The sequence below is a fragment of the Mercenaria mercenaria genome, chromosome 7 (assembly GCF_021730395.1).
Source record: "Mercenaria mercenaria strain notata chromosome 7, MADL_Memer_1, whole genome shotgun sequence".
Taxonomy (NCBI): Eukaryota; Metazoa; Mollusca; class Bivalvia; order Venerida; family Veneridae; genus Mercenaria; species Mercenaria mercenaria.
Genome location: NC_069367.1, coordinates 81973190 through 81998058, shown reverse-complemented (window position 1 = coordinate 81998058; position 24869 = coordinate 81973190). Strand labels below are relative to the sequence as shown.

General features: G+C 35.9%; 1 protein-coding gene across 1 annotated transcript in view; it reads right to left on the bottom strand.

The window, feature by feature from the left end:
- Positions 1 to 24869, bottom strand: part of LOC123553790 (NXPE family member 1-like) — a 50285-nt gene that overhangs the window by 8401 nt on the left and 17015 nt on the right. The window contains exons 2-6 of the mRNA XM_045343435.2: positions 10287 to 10360; positions 8713 to 8831; positions 6752 to 7032; positions 6010 to 6272; positions 2425 to 2609 (exon numbers count right to left, since the gene is read on the bottom strand). Coding sequence (XP_045199370.2) covers positions 2425 to 2609; positions 6010 to 6272; positions 6752 to 7032; positions 8713 to 8831; positions 10287 to 10360 — 922 coding nt within the window. The remainder of the gene's footprint in view (positions 1 to 2424; positions 2610 to 6009; positions 6273 to 6751; positions 7033 to 8712; positions 8832 to 10286; positions 10361 to 24869) is intronic.

Here is a 24869-nt window from a genome sequence, read left to right as displayed (position 1 = left end):
AAACGCACTCTTAGACAAATCCTTGTAAAACCAACGGATTAAAGAAGTAAACAAGAAATCAGCGCCCCAATTTACCATATAAAATGTGAAGGACATGAAAAAACAATCAATGCAACAAGGACTATACAGGTGAAACAGAACGAACACTGAAAGCAAGATTCATGGAACATAGACGACCTAGTTCTTCAGTGGTAGTAGCGAGAGATATTACGCCACCTACACCAAGACAGCCCACGTCACGCTGTTTCATTGGAATCTGTGTGTATTCTTGACCAGGAACCTTCTTGGTTTGAAAGAGGGGTCGAGGAGGCCGTGTACATCAGGGCATACAAGCCGGCGATGGACAGAAACGGGGGCGTTTCCAGTTACTGCACATATAGGTCACAGCATTAACATCACTCGCGCCGTCGGGGGATGGTGTTAATCCTAATCCCAATTAATGTACAGAAGATCAGTTGGCTGATGAAATCCACAGTACATGGGTGAAAGCTCCCAAAGTTAGCTTTCAATATATTTTTGTGTGAGAAAGTAAAAAGCTATAAAGAGTTTAATAATGACTACATGATCATACTATGAACACTTACAAACATATTAAGTTATTTTAAGCAGAAATGTTTAAAATGTATCATTAAACTCTTGTTGTATGACGATGGACGATGCTTTGCGATTAGGTTGAGCAATATTTCCCCTAAAAAGATCGAGAGGAAAAAGATAAGGATGAATTTGCAACAGGTAAAGCTATGTTTATAAAACGCAGCCTTCACAAAGCGCAACACACAGTACGCGGGCGAGACTAACAGAGACTGATACATGCACAGACAAAGACAAAGCAAACACACAAGGACAATACGAACAAATAAAGGAACACAGTGGGGCATCGCCTTGGAACGGACATTGACATAACCGCCAAATGGGAGCTTACACCGGTTTATGGTGCAACTGGATTCACTTTTACCAGCACCATGTTCACGACAGTGTGAATAAAAGATATCCCTGCTTGTTGAACCCTTAACACACGCAATGGCAACAGAAGGAAAGTAATGTAAAACACAAAAATGCTCTTGTAAATTCATATAAGAAGCAAACCTTAATAACCATAACCGCATGTACTCGAAGTCTTTCCATAAGGGCCAGATGAAACAGACGAGAAGACAGAGTATCAAAGGAAATACCCTTAAGGACTCGATGAAACACTCAAGAAGACAAAGTATCACAGGGAACACCCTTAAGGGCCAGATGAAACAGACGAGAAGACAGATATCAAACAAGTGCATTGCTGATGGGATTTAAGAGCCCCCTGTTATAGAGTTGAAGGAAAGCACAGCGTCCAACATGAAAAGGATTGGACACTAAACATGCGATGTTTTAAAAACAGTTTGGTCACAACCTCATTGAACAAAACGTTTTGTAACTTTACAAAATATTGCTGGAAAATTGCCATGAACTATAATTTTACGAAGTTTGTAAACAACATCCCTATAAAATAGTTTTGATATACTTTTTCGCATAAGTGTTTATGAATTAACTTTAAACTAAGACCAAATCTGAATAACGATAGCTAATTTAGTATTTAAGTAACAGTCTATAACAACGGTAACCTTGTTACAGGAGCTTGTAAGGAAGCGCACTTTCTGGAATACAACTCCTCGTTCTAAAACGCACCAAGAACTATAATGTTGGACGCTATGCTTTCCTTCAACTCTATAACAGGGAGCTCTTAAATCCCACCAGGAATGCACATGTTTGATAACTGTCTTCTCGAGTACTTCATCTGGTCCTTAAGGGTGTTTCCTTTGATACTCTGTCGGGATGTGTTTACACGGATTCACTAATTCATAGTTTATGTTAAAACCAAATGGGTACATATCGTCTATTTACCTCATGACGTCATGAATTGATTGTCGTTTTCTTAAAATTCCAAAAAAAAATATTTTAACATATAAAAGAAACATTCTGTTAATTGTGAGCTTCAACTGACACGTAGGGTTATTCATGAGAGGTAATGAACTATAAAACGTAAACACAGAAACATTTGATTTAATATGAGCAGAACAACTCAAGTAGAAAGAAAATTTTACCGCCACATGGCACGTGAACACTTCTATTGTGATAGTTAATAAAGTCTCAAAGATGATTTAGAAACATAAAGCGCAAAACTTGTTTGCGATCGCTTATATTTCTAATCAGTTTAGTAAATCATCAAGCAAGCAACATTGAATTGCATGATGCTTAAATCAAATAACACACTGTAGGAAAAAATTTAATTCAGTCGCAGAGTGCTACCTTAAGAACATCTCTTCAAATAATGGAGATTTAAAAAAATTAAGGGCTATATCAAGCTCAAAAGTGAAGAGGATTTTTTCATACGTTTTGTTTGTTTGATATATGTTAAGATCCAAAAACAAAGAAATAGTTTCTTCTTACACTGACATCTCGTATATATCCATTTATTCTGTAGAGAAAATCCAGAAGGTGTAGCAGTATTCCACAGGAGTGACAAGTTGTAATCCGAACATCGTTTCAGTGGCTCATTCGTAAAATATAGTCCCGTGTCTGTTTTCTTACGAGTAACATTGATATAAACCACCTGCTCCAACTTCTGCTGTCCTCTGACCGAGATAAAACAAAAGTGATCAGTGAATTTAAGCTCCCGACGGAGCAATATGTAATATAGATAACATCAACTTTGTAAAGAATAAAAATGTTAACCAAGACTGCTTGACCCGTCAGGACAACGTAGGCAATCCGGAACACTTTGAACGTAAATGTAGCTAAACACGCATATGGGCTTCCGTAAAAACTGATATCGTACACAAAGAGGGCCTTATACAAACGAAGAACATCAAAACTTTTCAGTTACTACATTGAATTTCGAAACTTACTAAGTCTGATAAAAAAAAACACATTTATCAATATTATAAGGTTTGCAAGTGTTCGGGTGCGTCTGAATCTAAGATAATATCTATGATGCTATTCTGTAATAATAGAGTATAACAAAGTTTAAATGCAGTTGAGTATGAAGTTTACATGCTCTAAAGCGTTTTCGCTCATTCAGATGGTAAGGAACCATACATGCCTTACAGCTCGTTTTCGCCCATTCAGATGGTAAGGAACATACATGCCCTGAAGCGCGTTTTCGCCCATACAGATGGAAAGTAACCATACATACCCTTAAGCGCGTTTTCGCCCATACAGATGGTAAGGAACCATACATGCCCTAAAGCACGTTTTCGCCCATACGGCTGGTTAGGAACAATATTTGTCCTAAAGCGCGTTTTCGCCCATACAGATGGTAAGGAACCATACATGTCCTGAAGCGCGTTTTCGCCCATACAGATGGAATGTAACCATACATACCCTTAAGCGCGTTTTTAGCCCATTCAGGTGGTAAGGAACCATACATGCCCTAAAGCGCGTTTTCGCCCATACAGATGGAATGTAACCATACATACCCTTAAGCGCGTTTTAGCTCATTCAGGTGGTAAGGAACCATACATGCCCTAAAGCGCGTTTTCGCCCGCACAGATGGTAAGTAACCATACATACTCTTAAGTGCGTTTTCGCCCATTCAGGTGGTAAGGAACCATACATGCCCTAAAGCGCGTTTTCGCCCATTCAGGTGGTAAGTAACCATACATGCCCTAAAGCGCGTTTTCGCCCAAACAGGTGGTAATGAATCATACATACCATTAAGCACGTTTTCGCCCATACAGATGGTAAGGAGCCATACATGCCCTAAAGCGCGTTTTCGCCCATACAAGTGGTAAGGAACCATACATGCCCTAAAGCACATTTTCGCCCATTCAGGTGGTAAGGAACGATACATGCCCTAAAGCGCGTTTTCGCCCATACAGATTGTAAAGAACCATACATACCCTAAAGCGCGTTCTCGCCCATACAGATGGTAAAGAACCATACATGCCCTAAAGTGCGTTTTCGCCCATAGAGATTGTAAGAACCATACATGCTCTAAAGCGCCTTTTCATCCAGTCTGATTGTAAGGAAACATATATGCCCTAAAGCGCGTTTTTGCCCATACAGATGGTAAAGAACCATACACGCCCTGAAGCGCGTTTTCGCCCATATAAATAGTAAGGAACCATACATGCCCTAAAGCGCGTTTTCTCCCAGCCAGATGGTAAGGAACCATACATGCCCTGAAACGCGTTTTCGCCCATACAGATTGTAAAGAACCATACATACCCTAAAGCGCGTTCTCGCCCATACAGATTGTAAAGAACCATACATGCCCTAAATTGCGTTTTCGCCCATAGAGATTGTAAGAACCATACATGCTCTAAAGCGCCTTTTCATCCAGTCTGATGGTCAGGAACCATATATGCCCTAAAGCGCGTTTTTGCCCATACAGATGGTAAAGAACCATACACGCCCTGAAGCGCGTTTTCGCCCATATAAATAGTAAGGAACCATACATGCCCTAAAGCGCGTTTTCTCCCAGCCAGACGGTAGGGAACCATACATGCCCTGAAGCGCGTTTTTGTCCATACAGATGGTAAAGAACTATACATGCTCTAAAGTGCGTTTTCGCTCATTCAGATGGTAAGGAACCATACATGCCCTAAGGCGTTTTTTGCCCTGTCAGATGGTAAGGAACCATACATGCCCTGAAGCGCGTTCTCGCCCATAGAGACAGTAAGGAACCATACATGCCCTAAAGCGCGTTTTCTCCCAGTCAGATGGTAAGGAAACATACATGCCCTGAAGCGCGTTTTTGCCCATACAGATTTTAAAGAACCATACACGCCCTAAAGTGCGTTTACGCCCATAGAGGTGATAATGAACCATAATACCCTTAAGCGCGTTTCCGCCCATACAGATGATAAGGAACCATACATGCCCTAAAGTGCGTTTTCGCCCATACAGATGGTTAGGAATCATATATGCTCTAAAGCGGTTTTCGCCCATTTAGATGGTAAGGAACAATACATGCCCTAAAGCGCGTTTTCGCCCAGTCAGTACGTAAATTTTGTTAGAGAATAAAAAACGGCACCTCTCGGAAAATATTGAATACTGAATACCTGGAGGTATAATACTCTGACATAATTCAACTACACCATCGATACATCAGTAGTTTTGTTTTAATCAAATCATATCGCAGGAAAGCCGTTATCTGTTTTACTGGTACAGAATCGTGTCGCAAGATTTACTGGACTCAAAACATATCGCTGAAGATCGCCTACATGTTTCATGGGCATACAGTCATATACATGTTATACATGTTATTTCATGTAATCACATATTACATGAAAGCGCAAACCTATTTTACTGGAATCAAACCATATCGCTGAAGATCGCTTATATATTTCATGGGCACGGAATCATACTGCAGGAGAGCACTTATATTGTCAGACTGACATAGCAGGAGAGCGCTTACATGTTTCCATGGTCGGAGTGACATTGCAGGAGAGAGCGTATATGTTTCTATGGTCAGAATGTCATAGCAGGAGAGCGCTTACATGTTTCCATGGTCGGAGTGACATTGCAGGAGAGAGCGTATATGTTTCCATGGTCGGAGTGACATTGCAGGAGAGAGCGTATATGTTTCTATGGTCAGAATGTCATAGCAGGAGAGCGCTTATATGTTTCTATGGTCAGAATGTCATAGCAGGAGAGCGCTTACGTGTTTTACTGGTAGAGCAGGAAACCGTATCAATGAAGAAGATTTACATGTTTCACTGCTACATAATAATCATAATAAACAATAGTATTTCAAGTTTGATTGTATATCCCAAAATAAATAAACCCATTTGTGCGGTGTGTATGCACGAGACGAAAAATACACCCAAGAGCAAAATTTTCCCACGCACAAATGTTATTTGCCCCTTGGTTTAGTTTGAGTAACATGACAAACGAGTTGCATTGGCACGAGTAACTGATTGGATATATCAGTTGTATAATGTATCCAAGAAGAAAAACTGAACGCATAAAAACCTCCCAAATTAACCAGCTCTCAGAAGCTATGAGTAAAAAATATAATTCTAAATATACCTTTTTATCAAAGAGTTTTCACATGGTGATGTTGGCATACTTCGTACTCGATGAAGTTTTGCTGCTGTCCAATTCTGGCAACTTAAATGTTGTTTTAGCGGCTTTTCGCAAAAATACGGCATGTCATACGTTTTAGATGTCATGTGGCAATACGATTTAGTCTTTATAATTTTCTCCAGGGTAAATTCAGCTGGATAACACCTAGCTGATTCAGACTCGTGTCCGTTCATAAACTTCCCAAGAAGTATCTCATATGGCGGATACTGTTAAAATATGCAAATAGCCTATAATAGTTTTACACCTTGAAATGAGTTCGAGCAACAAGTTAATAAACATTATAAAGCCATTGTATTGTAACACATTTGTTTAATATGAACTTTATAACGTATAGTCTATGTACAATGTACCAGTTTTGTTTCAAAAATTAGCATTTTAGTTGATATCATTGTTTCAGTTACCTGCTACTGTAAAGTCGGAGCGGCACAGTACGGGATGAGACGAGACAGGGACGAAAAGGACAGGATAATAGGAATTCCTATATAACCCCCACATCCCCCACCACCAACTCCCCTCACCACTCTACCCCAAACAATGTTTGGTTGTTATAGTTAGATATCCGCAATTTTATTCAATTTACATCAAATTAAGTCGAACACCTTTAATAGTTAGTAGAATTACACACTACATCAAGTAGGTTAAGTTCTGAAAACTATAATGGAAGTTGTAGTTTGAAAATACCCACCTTCAGAGACTTCAGTCGATAAATAAATGTTACAATTTCTCTAGTATAACTCAAATACACTGTCAAAAGCAAAGGACCAGTCCACATAGCAGTAAATGTTATGGTATGTGTTCCATCACTGTTGTCATAAACCACACAAGGAGCCGAAGCTTGTAAGTGTTTATTTTCAACTATCGCTCTAAAGAGATCTCCACCTGTAAATTTACGTTTTCCGTTGCCATCGTAGACAATGATAGAAGCTACGACAACGTCTCCATGTTGATATTCCTTTTTTGTTCCACCTAGAATTTGTACGTATACTGTTCAAAAAAAGATTGCCAAAACTACAGATATTTCGTCTATCGTTTGTTTGTTTTTTTTTTTTTTTTTTTTTGTTTTTTTTTTTTGTTTTTTTTTCATATTCTTGAGCAGAAAATGTTCACATGATGTTCATCAATAATCATTATATTCGTCAATATATCTGTTTCATGTCCGAAAACACATTTCGCGAATGTTAACAGTGCTAAACAAGTGACCGAGTATTGCAATGGCAATACAGAAGTCCCCTACCAGTGAAAAAAAAAATACTTGGACTTAATAGTGACCTTGACCTTTGACCGACAACCATGGGCCAAGTCTAAACATGTGGGGAACATTTTTCTGTAGTACTAGAATAATCCTTCCGTGCAAGTAAAAGTAATGGAGCAGAAACAAATTTTTACTTGACCCTTGAATAGTGAACTTGACCTTTAACCGACAAGCATAGGTCATGCGATGAAACATTGTCTCATCATAGGGAAAGTTTGTGTGTAGCACTAAGATAACCCATCAATGCATATGAACGATAAGGAGCATAAACAAGTTTTACTTGACCTTCAATACTGACATTGACCTCTGACCTATAAGCATAAATCATGTACGTGCATAATATACATAATTATTGCCCTCGTTACACATACCAAGTTTTATGAACATAGCTTGAATGCTTTTTGAGTTATCGCAGGATCCAGATTTGCGGACGGACAGATGGACGTAGTTTTAGCCACGCAAAAGAAAAATAGCCACATAAAATCCTTACTGAATGAATGACATCTAAAAAAAGGTGCAGTTACCTATTGTACACATAACCACCTAAGTATGCAAATATGGGCTCGGACAGATGGACGGACGAATAGAGGACATTCCTACAGTCCCCTCCGGTATTCCACCGGTATGGGGCTAATAAAGACAACGTGTAAATATACTGTACAATGTTATCACTATGGAACATTTTAGTCGTCTAGATAATTTAATTTATCATATACCTTTGTATAAAATTCTGTAAAAAATACGGCTTGTATTACACAAGTACGAACGTGCAGAATGAAATTCCGCGTTATACCTTAAATCCAGCATTATGCATACTACTTTCTTTAAATGGTATGCATGACCTAACCTCAACATTCCTTGGTCAAAAAAGAATATAACAAACAAAAAGTAATATATCAAAATATAAATATAGTAAACAGGGGTAAGTATAACAGAAGCTATATCTTGGATGTTGTATTCGGCTCTTATGGATTTTACTAGGTCGATACAGCATTCTAGATCTGCTACTATTATAATAACCCTACTTTGATTTTCTATATCTATTTTGTAGGTTTGCAAGTAATAAAAGTGAACGTTGAATATATTTCCTTATTAGAATCAGCTTTTTCTTTATGTAAGAGGCTCATTCTGATGTAATCTTAGCGATAAGATAGTTTACCAGTGAAAAAAAAGTCCGCATGAAATACAATATGTCAATAAACGTTTGTGACACTGTTCCTTTCCTATATGTATTCGTTATAAATGAATTAGGTGAGCACGTGTACTATGGTCACGTCAGCATGACAAATACGCACTGAACAAAATGAGAAAATAAGCTAAAACTATAACTCACTCTAGGATAGAAACTTTTCTGTAGATATGTTCTGAAGTAAAGAAAGTGTATAAATACATACCAGATATAATAACTTTGCTGTTTTTAGCAGACGCAGCATAGCTTTCGTTAACACAGGGACCATACCGCAAAGCCTCCTCTTCCAGTAAGATATTGTAAAACTTTGGATCACTTGCGTTTCTGTAGATATGGAACAAACACAATTATATATTGTTTATTGCTTAAAGACGTAGAACGTACTATTTTATGTCCATGTATAGCATAGTTGTGGGACTGTACAGAATTATTTCAGTACACATGTAAATGTATATTGTGACATTTGCAAAGATAAATTACTCTAAAAACCAAGTGTTAATAGTATGAAAACAGTAGAGAATCTATCATGATAGATCATGAAGTATACTGCATTTTTTTGCGAAACACGAATATGCTAATGACCTATATGGTAATTATGTACAATGGTCAAACGTTGATATACGGTTGCAAAACCTAGGAGTGCCAGTATTACCAGAAGGCACAACCGATCCGTTTTCACATTGATTGTACAATTGCTATATGACGTCAACTTCGGAATATATGAACGTTGCGCACAGAACCAAAAGTTTGCCAATAACCTGTATTTGGCATCTGTGTCAATATCACTTCAGCTGTTAACGTAATCCGACGTTTCTGTATTTCTTGGACGTTTCTAGGAGCCCGAGTGTACCATTTTTATGTCATGTTTAGCCAAGTCAACTGGTAATTGTGTCATTTTTACTTACATCAGTTCGGTGAGGAAAATATATAGCTAAGTAGAGCATACGAAAATTAGCTAAAATGTGGAAGTCAAGCGTAAATATGTTGACATACTTGCGCAATATGACACAGCTGTGAAAAGACAAAAACATGTTTTATCCATTAATAGCGATAAAGACATTGGGATCATGGAATCCATTCAAAAGACGTGTAACAGAATTTCGCAACCGATGCTAGTGTGTGTTGCATGTTTTGTTACCTCTTGTTAACAGACTCAGTTAACCCGAGTCTGCTATTATTCTGCTTGGTTCCATTCTTTGCTTCCAAAGGATCTGTTCACAAATTTAATGGCATACCTCAGTATTAGAAAGCTAATAAGCTTAACAATACATAGAAATGTGGATAGTAAGATAGAGGAACAAAATGTCTAATCTATAAATAGGAAATACAGAATATTGTTTATTTGAGTCTATGATTTAATCAAGTGAACTCCGTATTGGACGCGTCCATTACAGCAGGTATTACAATTCCTTAAGCAACGTGTACACTCGATCATAAAGTACAAACACATCAGATATAACAGAAGTCCGCGCAATAAATACTTGATCCACCCTCTAACAATACGTTGATACAATAAAAAACTAACAAGTTAATCGTCTATACAACATTTTGAATTTCCCGATGAATGACAAATGAAAAAGCAATATTCAGTTGTTTACAAAAAATATAATTTTGTTTTAACACATCAGAAAGGAACTATTCCTATGCCTTGCAAATGACTTTTGAACCCTTAGTACAGAAAAAATAAAGGAATACTCGACAGATAAAACTTAATTAGACAGATCCTGAAAAACTAATGAGAAATTTGAGAATACCTTAAAGTCTTTTTAGAATACTCACATAGAAGTAAGATAACTGGAATATTTAGTATTGGTCACTACGGTACGCTCTTCCTCAAATGATCTTGATATAGTCTGTAATGATAGAACATACGTATTTTAAATGTACGTGTTTATATAAAAAGTGATATACAGCATGTTATGGGAAGTGTTAGAGTGGTTCAGTTTCTGTTGCGTTTATTTCGATGAAATCCGTTTCTGAATCAGGCGTGTCAGTATTTCAGGCGATCCAACCGTGAAACTCGTGCATCAGTAGCCTGAGCAGGCTGTGAAAACATGTACCTAAAGTAACGTTTCTTGTTTAACGTGGGTAGTCGACGAAAGTCCCCACCTGGAATGGATGTATCAACTTATTTCCAGCCGAGCCCACGGTAGGTGTCATATTTACCTCCCCAGCATCCAGTCAAGGCCGATACTGCTGGAAACAGTACCAATTCAAGTAAATCACCCAGCACTGAATACTAGTCGGGATATCAGCCGCGAACGGGAATCGAACCCGGACCGCTGGCGTTGTAGTTCAACCTTTTGTATCTTTTCAGGTATCGGAAATGTGGTTGAAAAGCACACGATAAAAAGATCCCCATTATAAAATAAAGTCCTCTGCATAAGTTAATTAAGTTATTGTCATTTAAATTGTGCATATGGAATACAGGTTTTACTCATATCAACGGAAATGGTCTATTTTCAAATTTTCTATAGAATTCACACATTTTTCCCAATATGATGGACGAGTTATCCGTAGGCATAACCAGGATTTTTCGGAAAGGGGTGCGAGTACGAAAGGTGAAACGACAAGTGGGGGTAGGTGTCCCTTGCTGCCCGTGCGGTACCCATGAAAACGCACGAATATTAAGCAATTGTCGTTCGGCAAACCAACAACGGCCGCATCATTGCCGCAAACATTTTTAGATGGTTAAATATATTGGCCATATCGGACATGTTTTCATTATTTGTCTCTTCGGAGAAATGATAGTACCACTAAGACTCAGAGCGGCATACCTGCGGTTTCAGTTGAGGCAGGTCAGGAGAAGAGAGCAGATGATTACAAGTCTGGTCGTCATTGATGATCAACAGGCCCGACAGAGCCACAGGAAGAGGACGGTGTGCGTGAAGCCCTTACTGCTGAGACGGACCACCCTGGGACACTGCGACACCCTGATGGAGGAGTTGATGCCGGAATCCCATGGAGACTTCCAACCTTACCTCAGAATCGAGCCAACCATGTTTCGGGAGATGGTAGACAGACTGACCCCCAGAATTTCTAAGCACCTAGACTGCCGTCCAGACTTTTACCTTGTATCTTTTCAGCACAGCCTCTTCATGCACGGAAGAGTACAGGCGTAGTACGATATCCGGGGAAACTTGCGGAAATTGCACGATTTTTCGTATAATCGCCGTACAGAGAGCCTGTACAAAAATGACACAATGCTCGTATATAATGTTAATACATACGCCCTAGCCCGTAGCCATCTACGATGCCCCAAAATCCGCAAGGAATTATCGCACGGCGCCCGGGTCAAATGTGAATTAGGTATCAGCTATAGAAAGAATAGAAATGGGGTTAAAAAATATACGCTTTTCGGTCAATTCAAATCGAAATTGCAGGAAAATCCACAGACACTTGGGGTTCGGACCCCCACATACCCCATTCTCCTCCGCCCCTGGTTAAGTTTAGCCAATGTTTTTTAGCATTTTATCATGTATTGAGCATAGGTGACGATCATAAAACGCACTTTGTAACATTTCAGCGTGTTTTAAAGAAAAGTATTTTACCATCAATGCTCTCAGTAATATTGATAGCATTGATGGTAAAAATACATTTTTTAAAAATACGCTGAAATGTTACAAAATGCGTTTTATGATCGTCACCTTTGCTCAATACATGGTAAAATGCTAAAATATATTGGCTAAACTTAACCAGGGGCGGAGGAGAATGGGTTGTGTGGAGGTCCGAACCCCATGTGTTTGTGGGAAAATCTACGTCTATGAATGGAAATGACGTCATTGCGTTTATGAAAAAAAACGCACGACAAATAAATTTTCTGTTTTAGCAGCTGTTACATGACACTGTTTTTTTTACAATATATCTATAATTAAGAATTATACTGAAAGGAAAAGGCACAGCTGTAAAGTTTGATTTCATATGCAGTTCATGCAAAAAATACAACCTAACTTATGTTAGATTTATTTCTCATTAAATATCCTTTGGAAGCAAAGAATGCAACCAAGAAGAATAATACAGACTCGGTTTGATTGAGCTTTTTTTTCATGAGAGGTATTGAAATATGCAACACCTCTCTAGCCCCCTTATACAGTAATGTATTTGTCGTATCAACACCTTATCCATATTCACTAGTCTTTTCGCACTTTCAGTAAATAAGACTTTTGAGCTGGGTATTTGCAAATCTGTCAATTATAGCCGATCAATCTAAATATATGATGTAATAACAGTCCTCTGTATTGATAGATACATCCAACCTTCTGTAAAATCACCAGATTCAACATTGAAACGTTAGGTTAAAATCTATAAAAAAAAAAGCTGCCGGTGCTCAATCCATTGATTTTTGAGATATAGACGGTAATCAACAGACTTTATACAAAGGTTACAGCGTCAATATTAGTAAACATAGGTAAGCTGGCAAGCGTAGCGAGCCGAAAAACATCAAAGAATGGACATTCAAGGGTATTTTGGTGTTATGAAAAATGCAAACTTTGTCGAAAAAGGGGGGTGCAATTGCATCCGTAGCCCCCCCCCCCCCCCCCCCGCCTCTGGTTACGCCCTAGTTATCGATCAATGTTACCTGCAACAGAGGGTTGTTTGATTTTCTCTTATTACACTTGGACATAGGATCACGAAACTTATTATGAAGGTTGGTCATGACCAGCAGATGACACGTTTTAATTTTGGGGTCAGTAGATTAAAGGTCAAGGTCACAGTTACCCGGAACAGTTAAATGGTTTCCGGACAATAACTTGAGAATGCTTAGCCTAGGATCATGAAAGTTGATAGTGAGGTTGGGCATGACCAGCAAAAGACCCCTATTGATACTGAGATCAGTAGATTAAAGATCAAGGTCACAGTGACCCGGAACAATTAAACGGTTTCCAGACAATAACTTGAGAATGTTTAGGTCTGGGATAAAAAACTTGATAGGGTGATTAATTATAACCAGCAGATGACCACTATTGATTTTGAGTCAGTAGGTCAAAGGTCAAGGTCACAGTAACCCAGAGCAGTCCATTTCCGGATGATAACTCAAGAACGTTTGGGTCTAGGATCACGAAACTTGATAGGGTGGATGATCATGACCAGAAAATGATCCCAATCGATTGGAAGTCAGTAGGTTAAATGTCAAGAGCACTGTGATCCGGAACAGTTAAACAATTTCCAGATGATAATTTGAGAACGCCTGGGCTTAGGATCACGAAATGTGATAGAGAAGTTGAGCATGACCAGCAGATGACCCCTATTGATTTCGAAGTCAGTAGGTCAAAGGCTAAGGTCACAATGACCCAGAACAGTATAACTTTTTTGCCAAATAACTAGAGAATGATTTTGTTTTTGTCTTAGATCATATTTGAAACGAAGGTCATTTATGATCCATAATTATTGATTTGAGGTCAGTACGTCAAACATCTAGTGCACAATTACCAAATAATTACTATTCCTTGTACAATAAAAACAATGACTTACATACAAACTCAAATATCGATATCCATACAAAATAGCAATTAATATAAAGCACAGAAAAACAACGATCTTTTATGAAGCATATTCAGTCTTCTGGAAACTTATTTTGCATCAATGTTCGTTTGTATTTTCATCAATAATGCAAAGCTCGTTCCATTCATTGCTCAGTCTACTTTACAATTCGTTATAGATTTACTAGGTAGCTGAGCATCAGTAACTTTATAATTCTCATACAGATTTTTTTTCTGTTTTAAAGACCGCAGCCACTTTTAACTAATTTATTCAGAGTACTGTATTCCAATGACCAGAACAAAACAAAGGTTTCGAACCTTATAAGTTTGAAATCATAGACAGACTAAGATAAATGTTCGTTATAAACTAAGTGCATATAAACTAAATTATTGCTTCAGACTTAATGTGACCCGCCCGCTTAGCTCAGTAGGTAGAGCGTCGGTCTACGGATCGCGGGTTCGCGAGTTCGATCCTCGGGCTAGTATGTTCTCCGTGACTATTTGATAAACGACATTGTGTCTGAAATCATTAGTCCTCCACCTCTGATTCAAGTGTTGAAGTTGACAGTTACTTGCGGAGAACAGGTTTGTACTGGTACAGAATCCAGGAACACTGGTTAGGTTAACTGCCTGCCGTTACATGACTGAAATACTGTTGGAAAACGGCGTTAAACCCAAAACAAACAAACAAATCAGACTTAATGTATAAAAAAATACATGTCTCAAACCATTCGGTTCAACCTAATGATTGTCTAAGACCCTTATATCTTATATTCGGACTTATAAAATAGACATGATAATATAATTTTCCTCAAGCTACTTAGCTTATGATTAGAGATAAGTGACTTTGTAACTGACATAGATTAAAGTTTAATCAATGCTTCGAACTATGTAATTTGTTTCAGACTGATTATTGTGTCTGTCTTAACATCTGTTTTATCGGAGTTCGCCCCATCACTCAAACCGAGTAGAGTCTGAAATTTTCACCGAGGGATCTACTTTTCAGATTTTATGTTCTTCACAACAGTGGGTGTTAAATGCTGTGTGGCGGCCGTAAAATGTCGCCCCGAAATCATCTCAGTGTTGTTATATTTTCTGGTCCTTCGGGATCATTGATTTCAACTCATTTAGTTTTTAAGATTAAATACTGCTTAAGCCGGTGCTAGGGGGAATGGGCAGTGTTGCATTTTCCATTACTGCTCATGAACAGACTCAGTCAAAACGAGTCTGCAATGTTTCAGTTTGCCTTGTTCTCGGTGCTTCCGAGGGATCTACTTTCCAGATTTTACACCACTCAGTTCTACCAAGGGTATTCCTTTATCCTTGTAAGCACGGTCACTCCACTACTTAACGTGTGATAAATTGCAAGAATTTATTGAAATTATATTTGTTTACTTCAATGATAAGAAATTCATAATTAAAACGATTTAATTAGTCCTATAGATTAGATTTTTAAATACTTTTCCTCCCTTTTGGGCACGATTTATGTAAATGTTTGCCTCATGTATACAAAATGTGTGTAAAATGTAACTGAATAAATATTGTGACAAGGATAAGTACTAAATAAGGTAATAAATTAACAATTTTATAAATTGTTTATATATATATATGTATGTATTATGAATTAAATAAATAAAACATAATGCTCTGTTCACAGCCTCTTGACTCCTCCTCGGTGGATTCTCAATATTCAAAATAGGTAAATACAAAGTTTCATGCTTTCTTCACAAAAAACGAACATCTCTCAATCACCTTTATATTCGGTTAAAATCAGAAAAATGAAAACAATGACTTACATATAAAATCAAATATTGATATCCACACAAAATAGCAATCATTATAAAACACACAAAAACAACGATCTTTGATGAAGACATTCTATACTTGTATATTTCTGGAAACTTATTTTGTACCAATGTTCGATTGTAATTTTTTTCAATAATGCAAAGCTCGTTCCATTCATTGCTCAATCTACTTTACAATTCGCTATGGATTTACTAGGTAGCTGTGCAAGAACTTGTGTACAGGAAATAATTCACGTTTTTCATCGTCTGCTGTTTTGTCTCCAGTTCTCGGGTAGTTATTTTACCGCGTTTTCTTCTTGAAATTCACAATTTTCTCATGTTTTCAGTGCACTATTTAAGTGATTTTTAAGGTTTCGAAGTAGGCCTTGAGAAACAAAGGCCCTGTAACTCTTCACTCGAGGTTGAATATTTGACAGCATAACAAGTATTTTTATCATTTGTTTATTCTCGTTAGAAAACTTGAAAAAAACCTTTTCAGATGAATATTCAGCTTTTGGACAGTATCTGTATCTTGAAAAAAAAACATTCAATCTGATACTCAGCTTAAAAGGTGACAATTTCGGAAAGGTAAAGACTGATTACTTGTTTCTATTTTCCGTCATGTTTTGTCAAAATGAATTTTGACAAATGTAACGGGAATGTCTTAAAATTTATCAACATACTGTTTCCACAGAATGAGACATTTCATATGGCTAGAATATCTTGTACGGAGAATATTGCCATGGTAAGCTTCATCAACGCTAAGGGATATATGCTAATACGGAATTACAAAATATCTTGTTTTAATTTCGGCCTACTGTGTATTTGATTTAGTGGTAATGTTGGCTGTAGATGTCTGAAACAATCTATCTGTAAACATTTTGAATATTTTTTAAGCGGCGGATTATTTACGTACAATCTGACTAAAGTACTTGATCTAAACGAAGATCTGAGGATGACCCATTCACATTCGTCTTCTGTATATTTTGGATTTCCAATATTGCTATTTTTATTTTCGCAAATCTAATTTATTTGAAAATATAAATATATAATATTATTTTCAACGGCAGATTATTACGTTTTTCACTTGATTTTAAAATACGACCGTGCTGTGACAGTGTTTGTTCTTGTAATTTTGTTGAATGACGCTACTTACCGTTCTACCTTGGGTTTTACACTAAAATGTAACCATCAATCCATTTATTATTTTAGATGTGATAACCATAACATTGTTTGGCTGATATATATTTCAGACGTTTTCAAACTGCAGTTATTACCTTAACGAAGAGATTATTTAATTGATATACTGAAAACTGCGACGGAAGATAAGTATTTGTCTCTCTCTTGCTATTTATTTTGTTTATTAATGATATCACAGAAAACTTAAATTGGAATGATTTTACGGATAAAGATCTTGAGCTTCTTTCTATGTATTTAATATTATTTGCTGATGATATTGTATTGTTTACGACTGATCCTAAGAGCTTACAGTCCCAGATCGATTTATCAATTTTCAATAAAGTGGGGTTTAACAATAAATGTTAATAAAACAAAAATTTGTATTTTTGAAAACAGAAAAACTCACCATAATGAAGAATGTTACATTAATGATGATAAAATAGAAATAGTTGATGATTTTATATAGGTGCAGTTAAGGCACTGAATGATCAGGCTTTAAGAGCCTATCACAATACACTGTTATTAATTGATAAAGTCTGTTTAGATGTTAAGACAAACTTACTACTGTTTGATAGAATGGTTGTACCTACTTTACTGTACGGAGCAGAAATTTGGGGTGTTTACAATTTCAAAGGTGTCGATAATTTACATTTGAAATTTTGCAAATATTTACTAGGAGTAAAGAAGCAATTGCAAATGCATCAAAACGAACATGTGTAACTGTTCTTTGAAAATGGTGAGTTTTTAAAGGCGTTTGACTGTCCGGAAGTGGGGTCATTTTCTGGAATTCAAAGTTTATATCAGTAAACTGACACTTGTTTCGTAAAGTAATATACATGTTTTACATGCTGTTCAATTTTCATGTCAAACAACTCTTTGTTTCTATGATTTGGTGTTGTTTTTTCGAAACCTTAAGCTCGTCTTATACCACTCAGTCCCACCAAGTGTATTCCTTTATCCTTTCAAGTACGTACCCTCGCCAGAATCTAGAAAGTATCTATCTGGCCTGTATACCACTTAACTCAGAGCATACGGAGCCTTTCTTTGGGATCTCCTATTTCTAAATAAATACCCGAAGTCTCAAGCGTTTCCATTTACATATACTATTAATTCGTCTTGTATATCATGTCCTGCATCTGTTGACAAATTTGTGAACTGATTTTCAAACGCGCACTGAAATACTACATTGATATGATCTACCTGGACGTGCGAACATTCTCGGACCGTCGTTGTGACCAAGCGTATAACCGCGACATTTTGCTTAGAAACCGTTATGGTACTGATTATGCTCTACCTGTTGCATATGACTTTTTGGTTGTCAAAAGGAGTTTCAAGCCCAACCAGAAATTTAAAAAAAAATGTGAAATGTAAAAAAAACAATGGCCGAAAACATTCACTGGTCACATGATATATGTTCTCGAAAAAAATCAAGTTTACTTCGAATTGTTAAGACACATCCAAATATCAAAATGTCACAGCGGAGTTTTTGAACCTCTACGAACCTTTTATGTAAGGGGACCGAAATACGTGCTGTTGTACATGTACGATTCAAAATGAGAAGAAGCTTAGCTAAACAGAATAATATCCCATATCTCCGAAAATACCTACGAAACTGTAAACTCTGTGACAGAAAGACATTTTTGAGGAGGACTATAAAATGCAGTGTGTAAATAGAAAGTATGACAGTTCCCGAGAGGATCTTTTCAAATTTATGACTGAAGAATTGGATACTATGAAAGGCGCAAGAATTGTAGAATGGGAAAAATTTAGTATATTCTTATATTGACAAATGGAAGGCATGTGAGAAAAAAAGAGTTCTCGAGAAAAAAAACACACAAATTTGCGAGTTATTTGCGTACTATAAACACTTATTAAAATGGCAAACCCGACTAATGAAAAGGCTTGTCTCAAATCTACCCCTAGGTGACACTCTATGTGTGTGCATGCGCGTGCGTGTACGCGTGCGCGTGCACTATTTCTCTGAGAACTACATGTAACGTATTTGATTAATATTTTGAGAAGTATTCGTTTTACAATTTACAATGATAATCAGTTAAAGGTTAAAACAGCAGCTTATTTTATACGCAATTATTCATGTATTATATTGCAGTCTGGTTCTACCAAGGTACCCGTCCATACTTGAAATGAAAGCTGCAAAATGGCATAAAGTATTTGAAAGGAATGAAATAAAAATGTTACAATCACCAAAGAAAACAGACGTGTATATTTTTCAATTACTGTGAAAAAAAGTGCTATAAATTATGCTAACTATACTCCTTCTCTTGGCAGATGTACTGACAAAAATATAGACGGCATACTTTCAAAAACGGAAGTATACCTTAAACAGTTTATATAGATCAGTGTGTGATAATTACGGCTTCAATTTCTTCTTGAATATCTTTATAACAATGATAGTGGTAACGTATTTTAAAGTGTGTTACGGAAAAGTCTCACTTTCTGACAAGAGTTCTTATAGTACAAAATAATTAACATTAACTATGTCATATTATGATTCTTCCTTCAATTAAGTATTTACTCTGTGTTTGCGAACAATATAGATCACATGTAATTTAGTACATTTAAGCTTAGTGGAATTTTGATGTTGTTGTTATATTGAGGTTTTTGCTTAAGAGAGGATTGCTCTGGACAATTTGTACTGTAATTTTATTTATTCAGTTTTAGTGTTGTCAGTTTTTTATTCGTTGTTTGTGGTATTTGTTCATTTTATGCAAATTAGCTAAGAATACTTAGTTTGGAGTAAAAAGAATTGACATAAGAGTAACAAACTATTATTTTTGAAAACATAACATATAGTTTATATAACTTATTCGACATAAAATTGTACATTAAGTTTATAGTCGATAACTTAATTAAATTTCTGGTACAAAGTATGAAGCTTGCGAAATTTTCCCAGAGAAATATTGTATGCCATAACAAATACAAAGTATGAAGAGTGAGACATTATTATAATATTCGTTAACATTATGTAGAACAGTAACTGCCAACTTCTCCACATCAATTAGTAAATAAATGTGACGACAATGTAGAAAAACGTACATTGTATAGAAATTGCTTTGAACAATGAGCGAATGAATGAATAGGCAAAATTCAAAAATGGTAGTGCAAAATATATATAATGAGTTCGCAATAAAAATGCAAAATCACAATATTTCCTTTAGTGCATAGTACAAATATTTTGCTAGATCAATAGTGTGAGCTTTTGGTCTACAGCTCCTTTATAATATAAGCATGAAATAACAGGAGTAATAACACTTTATTAACATGAGCACCAGACAGTTCTTAAATATGTTCAAGTTACATAATAGTGCATGTCAATTTGTGGGAATACGGGCCGCCGTGAGAAAAATATTGAGAAATATAGAGACCTATACCACATTGTAGATTGAAGTGAGTTATCATAATTTCCCATGTATCTCTTTCCAGACGAGCGACTGGAAAAAGTTATGACGTCATAAATATGGCGGCTTAAGAGAAAATAAGAAAACATAGGCTGCTGAATAATTACAGGTGACAACGTCTTTGAAAACTATGTTATGATTGCAAAATTGATATATTTAGTGAAGGTAATGTTTATTCTAGCAGATAAAACACTTTTATGGAAAGGATGGTATTCATTATGCTTAAAATGAAAAAAAAATATATCCATAAATATCAAAAATGACGAAAACGACTGAATAACGATATTAAGTGAGCAAATGTCTATTTAATGGCGCAGTATGTTTGATTTAAAATAGAAATAGTCTGATAATCTATCACTACAATAGTCGATTAGAATAATTATATGTATCTATATACCCTTGATATCTGTATGAGTGTGTCAAATCAGCTTAATGCCCCGACACTGTGGTCAGAACTCAAAATCAATAGAAAAAATATCTGTTACAATTTTAAGAATGCTTTTTCTAATGCATTTACAGCTTGTTCTAAACTATTTTGTAGTGCAGATTCTCCTATTGAAATTGATAAATCCAATCGATTAATACATACTTCCCAGTAAAATTAAGCTAAAGACATCTACGAAAGGAATCATCAGATTTCTCTAAGAATATTTTTGTCCAACATACTAGTGGTCTATGATGTCTTCGTCGTTTAGCGCTACAGTATATTAACGTTTTACAGAAGAAAATTTATAATACTAAATACTACACCTTGAGTCCTTTTAAAGAACAGGATTTGGTCACTAATCACATCCCTTCATTTTTATTTTCAAGCAAAGCTCGCATATATGATCAGCGATATTATTTTCGATCCCTTAATTGCATATACAATTAGATTATGCTCGTTTCATAGATAATTTAACCTCTAATACATGTACCACTTCTAATTTATTAAATCGTATAACTTCATGTCGAACTGATATTTACCTCATGTGAAAAAAAAATATTGCGACAAAGTATATGCAGATTCTGAAAAAGCATTCCCAGAAAAATTAAAATCCACCAGTTACAGGGTGTGCTGTTCCGTCGTTTCATTATACCTATTTTCCAAATAATCCAATGAATTACAAATGAACTGGTTTAATTAAACGCCTTTTCTTGTGTATTTAATTTCTGTTTAGCCTTTATCTGCTTTTAACATTGCTTAAAATAATTTCCATGTGAACCTGTGAGGCAGTTTGTCAAAGCATCTCCTTATTAAACGATATCCGGTAAGGGAATGCAGTTTTTCGAGAGATAATAAGTAATCCATGAGAACTACTGCTGCCTAGCTTGTCGTATGATTTAGAAAACGTTAAACACAGTTATGTGTGGCTACTATATGAAAAATAATTCACGCATTCTTGATGAAGTTTTCAAATACAAACAATCAGTTGTTGCTCGAATAGTTGACATTTTGTATGTCAGAGAGGTGTAGTTATTAAATGAGACTAACAATTCAAAGACTACAATACTGCATCGCTTGGGATTGATATATCTCCATATTTTAAATTGATTTACACTTTCAAGTTTATTTACTGGAGTTTTTCTCTATTCAGATGGAGATGTTCCCCCTACAATCTTCTGCAATATATCAGCTTAGATAACTATCTGTTACTAGATACGTAGTTTGTCACAATCAGCTGTAGGTCATGTTGTTTGTCGGTTATATGCGACGTTTAATAAATACACATTCCTTAACTTTTATATAATCTTCATATATTTGCAAGAATTCAATGAGCGTTATCAATATGTCCTTTTGCAGATATACTGCTATTATCAAGAGCAAGAATATTCTACTAAATTTCATGATTGTAATTCAGACTTGTGTGGGTTTTTTTTTTTAAGTCTAATAGCAATTTAAAAACACTTCTTTTACTAAGTGTATCAAAACAGTAGTTATTTATCAATTTCAATGAAAATTTTCACAAATGATGAAATGTTTTATCATATGCGGTTCTGACCCTCTTATTTAGAGATATGTTGCATATTCGGTGTTCATTGTTTTGTCAGCTGGATGCTACACTTTCCTCTTCGATCGTGACCAACGAAAGAAGTGGACCACGCCATGACTGGTGGTTCTTAAAGGCCATTGGGTCTGAGCTGCTTTGATATATTTACTTTCCTGATTTGTCGGATCCTTAATAATGTTCTGCTGGTATTCTGCTTTCTGTAACGGCATGGAGAACATGCGCAAATGATTTGTTAAAAGCTTTAAGACGATCCCTTGAAAGTATAGAACGCAAATAATCAAGATAATAGAAGACTTGGTTTGACTAAGTTTGTTCCTGAGAGGTTTAGAAAGGTGAAAAATCTCATGCCCTTTAGCACCAGCTTAAGCTGAATTATATTATAATCTTTAACGAACTTCATAATACTAAAGGACCAGAGGCTATTTACATATTTAATGTAGATATTTACCCGATCATCTTTGTGTTTCAATTAATAGCGTGCCCTCAGTTTCCCTTGCGTGAATAAGACACTCAGCAGTCGGGGGATTAAGTTTACGTATTATGTTCTATAACACTGGAATATGGTGGAGAGTGTGGGCATTATTGCCAAACTACCGGTACTGTTTAAGCACACCAGCATTGTTTTGCAACTGACCGTTCCAAGGCTTTTTCGCACTACGTTCCTTTATTTTACGTCTGTTGGTTTTACTTATTTCGTGTATTTATCATGTTCTAACCTATACATGCATTGCTGCAGAGTTTTACGGTTCAAAGATGCGTTGCATTAACATGAATCAGAGTTTATCACAAATCGGATCTGTTGAGAAATATTTTCAGTTTTAGAGAAAGAATGATGAAAGAAAGAAAATAAAATGATTATCCCCTGCCCCTGATGCCCCTCCTCCTGCAATTAGCTAAACATAATTACGGAAAGCCCATAATAAACGTTTAAATGCAGGTTTGATAAATAATATTGTTTATAGATACTTTTGTTATTGCGGAGCTGAAGATGAATTAAGTAAAACGCTTTTATTGTTGATGTCAAGTTTAAATGCATATGATTAACCAGTAATTCTGAATAATTAAGTCGACTATTATGAATCTAACTTTAAGAAAATATCTGTTAAATTTCCATCGGCATAGTCGTCTTGATCGTACTTAAATCTTGTTTAAATAAAATTGTAAACAATGCGTGTAATATGCACATGTTCTAATAATAACAGCATAGACAATTACTTGTGCCGACATTGATTTGTATTGCATTTTCGACAAAATCCTTTCCTTATAGGTACTGATTAAAACCAGATATTAATAACGTATTTTCCCTTATTGTATGTTATATTTCTTGTAACGTTTGGAAATAATCTTATTTCAGATTCAACGCCATAAGATTAGTCAAAAATATTTTATTTCAAGAGGCAGAAGCGACATGTAAAAATGCATTGTAAATTAGGTGGGTGGGGTACAAAATAAACAATCAAAATAACTTAAATATACTTTCTACTGAGAAAGTGCAAATATAATATATTTGATATGTCCAATTGGCTTGTTTAATAACATCATATCCGATATTATAAGCAATTTTACTAATATTTTCAATCATTGTTCAGCAGTATTATTTTCGTAAACGGTCGCCATATTGATGACGTCATTTCCGGATCCAGTCGCGGTCCCCAGAAGAGATACATACATATTATTTTTGTCTTGGACCAAGAAATAATTTGGTATAAGTGGCTATATTTCTCAACTACTTTCGAGCGGGATTACAAATGGCCGTGGACTATAATATTAATTGTCACCTGTTGTTTTCACGACCTTTGTTTAGTGATAACCAAAACGTAGAATGGCTGGATCACTGGCTGTCACAAATTTATAGTCTCTGAAGTTGCCAGGACCAGCAAAATGAACCAATCAGAACCCTGCATTAATCCAGGGAGTCAGGGAGAAATTTACAATTCCTGGAAGCAAAACAGCCGTATTGCCAGGACAATGTCATAAAAATCAGACTTTCAACTACACTTGAGTACAGGCTATAAAGCAAAATTAACTTAATAGGTTATTTACAACATATTCCTGAATAACAGACACTACTTGCAATAATTTGTTACTCTTGAAAGGTTATTAACAACTGAAAATTCCTAGTGGACAGGAATTTAAATTTGAATTTTACAGCCTAGAAAACTTGAAGGTCAAACAAGTGAATGATATTACTCAAAATTACAGAAAAACAGACAATATAAATGTGTAATTTACATATTCCTAAGACAGAATGAAACTTATTCATCCTTTACATACAATAAGTAGTCACTTATAAGCTGTCTCTGACTTAAGATTAGGATTAAAATACAGACGGGGAGACAAATCCGTAAGAACAGTAATAAACTGCCAGGATCAGATTGGAGATATTCAATTGAGAATTTCAACAAAAAATGTAATATTTTATGTCTGTATATTGTATCCTGTAGTTATTAATGCCTTATAAATGTCCATTAAGCAAAATATACACAGTCATTTTCCTATAATAAGTGTT